This window comes from Lathyrus oleraceus, chromosome 6 (genome assembly GCF_024323335.1).
Source record: "Lathyrus oleraceus cultivar Zhongwan6 chromosome 6, CAAS_Psat_ZW6_1.0, whole genome shotgun sequence".
Classification (NCBI taxonomy): Eukaryota; Viridiplantae; Streptophyta; class Magnoliopsida; order Fabales; family Fabaceae; genus Lathyrus; species Lathyrus oleraceus.
This window is the reverse complement of record NC_066584.1, coordinates 409,981,861-409,985,171: the sequence shown is the minus strand read 5'-3', so window position 1 is coordinate 409,985,171 and position 3,311 is coordinate 409,981,861. Positions and strand designations below refer to the sequence as shown.

Here is a 3,311-nt window from a genome sequence, read left to right as displayed (position 1 = left end):
ATATTATTTTATTTGAATAAAAAATTCCAAATCCTAACCCTATTAATTGCTCAAATTCTAAATTTTAGAGAGTATTTTATTTATAAAACCAATTTTTTTTGAAAGTGTTGTAGGAGTCTTGATGGGCTGATCACTTATTTGTCATCTTCCTTATCAAGATGATCTTCCAATCACAAGACCAACAAAACCAATCCAACGGCTCCAATCAATGGATACAGAAACAAGATGATAAGAAACGTCCCCACCAAAGTGGGCCCCAACAACATTGACCCAACAAATGGACGGCAGTTTAGTGGGTTTGACCAACTATGGTTGTGTTCTCCTGTGGTCTGCTCACCTCAACATTACACAATACATGAGTTAACCTTCCTTCTGCCTTCCACTTCACTTCTTTGCTATATAACCCATTCACTTCATCTCCTATGTTTTCTTTCTCATCCCAAATTTTTATTTTTATTTATTTTTTATTTTCTAATGGAGGAGTGTTCAGTTTTTTAGAGCATCCTTTCACTTTTCATCTTGTCACTGTAAGTTCTTTCTTTTCATTATTTTTTTTTAATTGTTTATTTATTTTTATATTCTGTGGATCTTTGTTGCTGCTTCAAGTTCTAGGTTTTTTTTACCCTTCAGAAAGCATGCATCTTGTCATTTTTATTGAATTCTTTTGAAGGGATTTTTTGCTAAATTGACTATTTTTATTTGGTTAAAAGCTGAATTGCTGTTTGGTTGCTGGCATGTTTCAATTTAGGGTTGTTTTGATTGATGATTGATTATCTGCAAATTGAGTATTTTAATATGCAGTTTTCATTTGAAAATTTAGGGGTAAGAGGGTTTTTGAGTTTTATTTTTATGATTGTTAGAAGGTTTAGGTATTTGTTGAAAGGGGAGAAGTTTGAATTGGGATCTGGAGAGGAGATCTATGACATGAAGAACAGTTTGTTCTTGAGAGTTTAGACTAGTTTATAAGCTTTAGCTTTTACCTGGCTAATTGGACATGTATGATGTAGCCGTCGAAAGTTGATTGATCTGTTAGAGATTTCAATTTCCAGAATTTATTATCAATTGGCAGTTTTATGGTATGTGATATTTGTATTCGGAATCGGATGGACACTTTTGTTGAATGATATGTTTCTTCTTGTTAGGGTTTCATATTTAAATTATCCTTCTTCATCATGTTGATTACGGTCCTTATACTGGTTGGATCGTTAAGATATTTGCTGTCTTTTACTGGTTGGATCGTTAAGATATTTGCCGTCTTTTACTGGTTGGATCGTTAAGATATTTGCCGTCTTTTACTGGTTGGATCGTTAAGATATTTGATGTATGTTGAATGTTATTTACACAGGTACCTTTGATTGACAGGATATTGATTCCTCCTGAACGAGTTTGAAATGAATCCGACTGGAAGTTTGTGTGCTAACAACTGGGCAAGATCGTCTTCCTTAGTCCCTCCTGGGAGTGGATTACCGACAAATCTGTCCTCGGATCCTTCCTCTTTCTACGGCATCGGTATTGAAATGCCTTTCAAAGAAATCAACGAACCCGCTCGAACTCAGTCTGTGATTCCAGGTGAATCTAACGAAGATATTAAGATCACTGATCAGGAGACTAGTAAACTTCAAGATTGGGATCCTAGTGCGATGTTGAATAACCTTTTGTTCCTGGAAGAAAAGATTCATCAGCTTCAGGAGGTAGTGCATTTGATTGCTAATAAGAAGTGCCAACCTTTTGAACAACCTCGTGAACTCGTGACTCAAGAACAGCAACTTGTTACAGCTGATTTAACATCGATTATTGTTCAGTTGATATCTACTGCAGGTAGTCTTCTCCCTTCTGTTAGGAACAGTCTGACAGACACAAGTCCATTGGTAGGACAGCTTAGTCAGCTTCGCGGAATTAACCTTCCTTTTGGGACAGGCACAAGTAATGGTGTTCAGCCACAGAATAATGTCGGAAATAAATTGTTTGATCAGTCCATTCATAAAGATGTACCTAATAATTGCGAAATGGAGCAAAACCATAATATGGAAGAACATGAACATAAAGATGAAGAAGATATGGAAGAGGGAGAGAATCTTCCACCTGGTTCGTATGAGATTTTACAACTAGAAAAAGAAGAAATCCTTGCACCCCACACACATTTCTGTACAATATGCGGCAAGGGGTTCAAGAGGGATGCGAATCTCCGTATGCACATGCGAGGCCATGGTGATGAGTACAAAACTCCGGCAGCCCTTGCAAAACCACATAAAGAAACTGGGTCTGAGCCGAAGCTTATCAAGAGGTATTCGTGCCCTTATGGTGGCTGCAAGCGTAACAAAGATCACAAGAAATTTCAGCCTCTGAAAACTATTTTATGTGTGAAAAACCACTACAAAAGAACACACTGTGATAAGAGTTACACTTGCAGCAGATGCCATACCAAGAAGTTTTCAGTCATTGCAGATCTCAAAACCCATGAAAAACACTGTGGCAAGGATAAATGGCTCTGTTCATGTGGCACAACGTTTTCAAGGAAAGACAAGCTTTTCGGACACATTGCTCTTTTCCAAGGCCATACACCGGCTATTCCTTTGGAAGACAATAAAGGTCTCGCCGAGCCACCTGATCGATGTGTCACCAATGAAAATAGCGCTATGGTAGGGAGCATGAACTTCAGTTTTGGATCAAATCCTTCAAATGAAAATGGAGTTGACAACATCATGGACGTGAAAGGCAATATTGATGATCCTATCAATTACTTCTCATCTTTGAACTTTGAAGGCTGTAACTTTGGTGCGTTCAATGAATTCTCTCAACCATCATTCGAAGATTCAGAAGGCTCTTTCTCTTTTCTCATGCCGAGTTCGTTTAACTATGCTCCTAAATCTGGTGGTGAATCATGTTCTGACAATCTGTAACAGTTTATGATGGCGTTAATCTACATAATATCTATGTTTTCCTTAGTAGTACATTGTTAATGAATAAGCCTTTTGTTTCTGTTAGTTTTGTAAATCCAGCCAGGTATTTCATGTACTCAGCCATTTAGTAATATAGAAATATTAATTCTCTTGAAGCTCTCATTCTTGATTCAAATAGAGGTTATGTGCAGCCATATGCATAAACCATTGAGTGCAGATTTCAAATTCAGAAGATCTTCCTTGTAAAAAATTATGTGAACAAATATAAGTTGACAATTGAAAACTATTTGCAGAAATGGATGGAATATGCTATACACTTTTTTCTTTAGCTCAATCATTCAGTTTGTTCTTTATGTATGACATGATGAAACCTTTTTAAATGGCATGGCCACTAACTCATAAAAGGCTTGC

General features: G+C 36.8%; 1 protein-coding gene across 2 annotated transcripts; it reads left to right on the top strand.

Annotated features, from left to right (window-relative positions):
• The first annotated feature begins 303 nt into the window (after nucleotides 1–303).
• On the top strand, nucleotides 304–3,055 carry LOC127098589 (protein SENSITIVE TO PROTON RHIZOTOXICITY 1). 2 transcript variants are annotated; one of them, XM_051037210.1, is made up of 2 exons: nucleotides 304–527; nucleotides 1,346–3,055. In XM_051037210.1, the coding sequence occupies exon 2, from the start codon at nucleotides 1,392–1,394 to the stop codon at nucleotides 2,898–2,900; it is 1,509 nt and encodes a 502-aa protein (XP_050893167.1). In that variant the 5' UTR covers nucleotides 304–527; nucleotides 1,346–1,391; the 3' UTR covers nucleotides 2,901–3,055. The 2 variants fall into 2 exon arrangements, with proteins under 2 accessions (XP_050893167.1, XP_050893168.1); XM_051037211.1 differs by having other exon boundaries at nucleotides 321–527; nucleotides 1,363–3,055.
• The last annotated feature ends 256 nt before the right edge of the window (nucleotides 3,056–3,311 follow it).

Excerpts from the sequence above, each read along its gene's own strand:
- LOC127098589 (XM_051037210.1), top strand. The coding sequence starts at position 1,392 with ATGAATCCGACTGGAAGTTTGTGTGCTAACAACTGGGCAAGATCGTCT.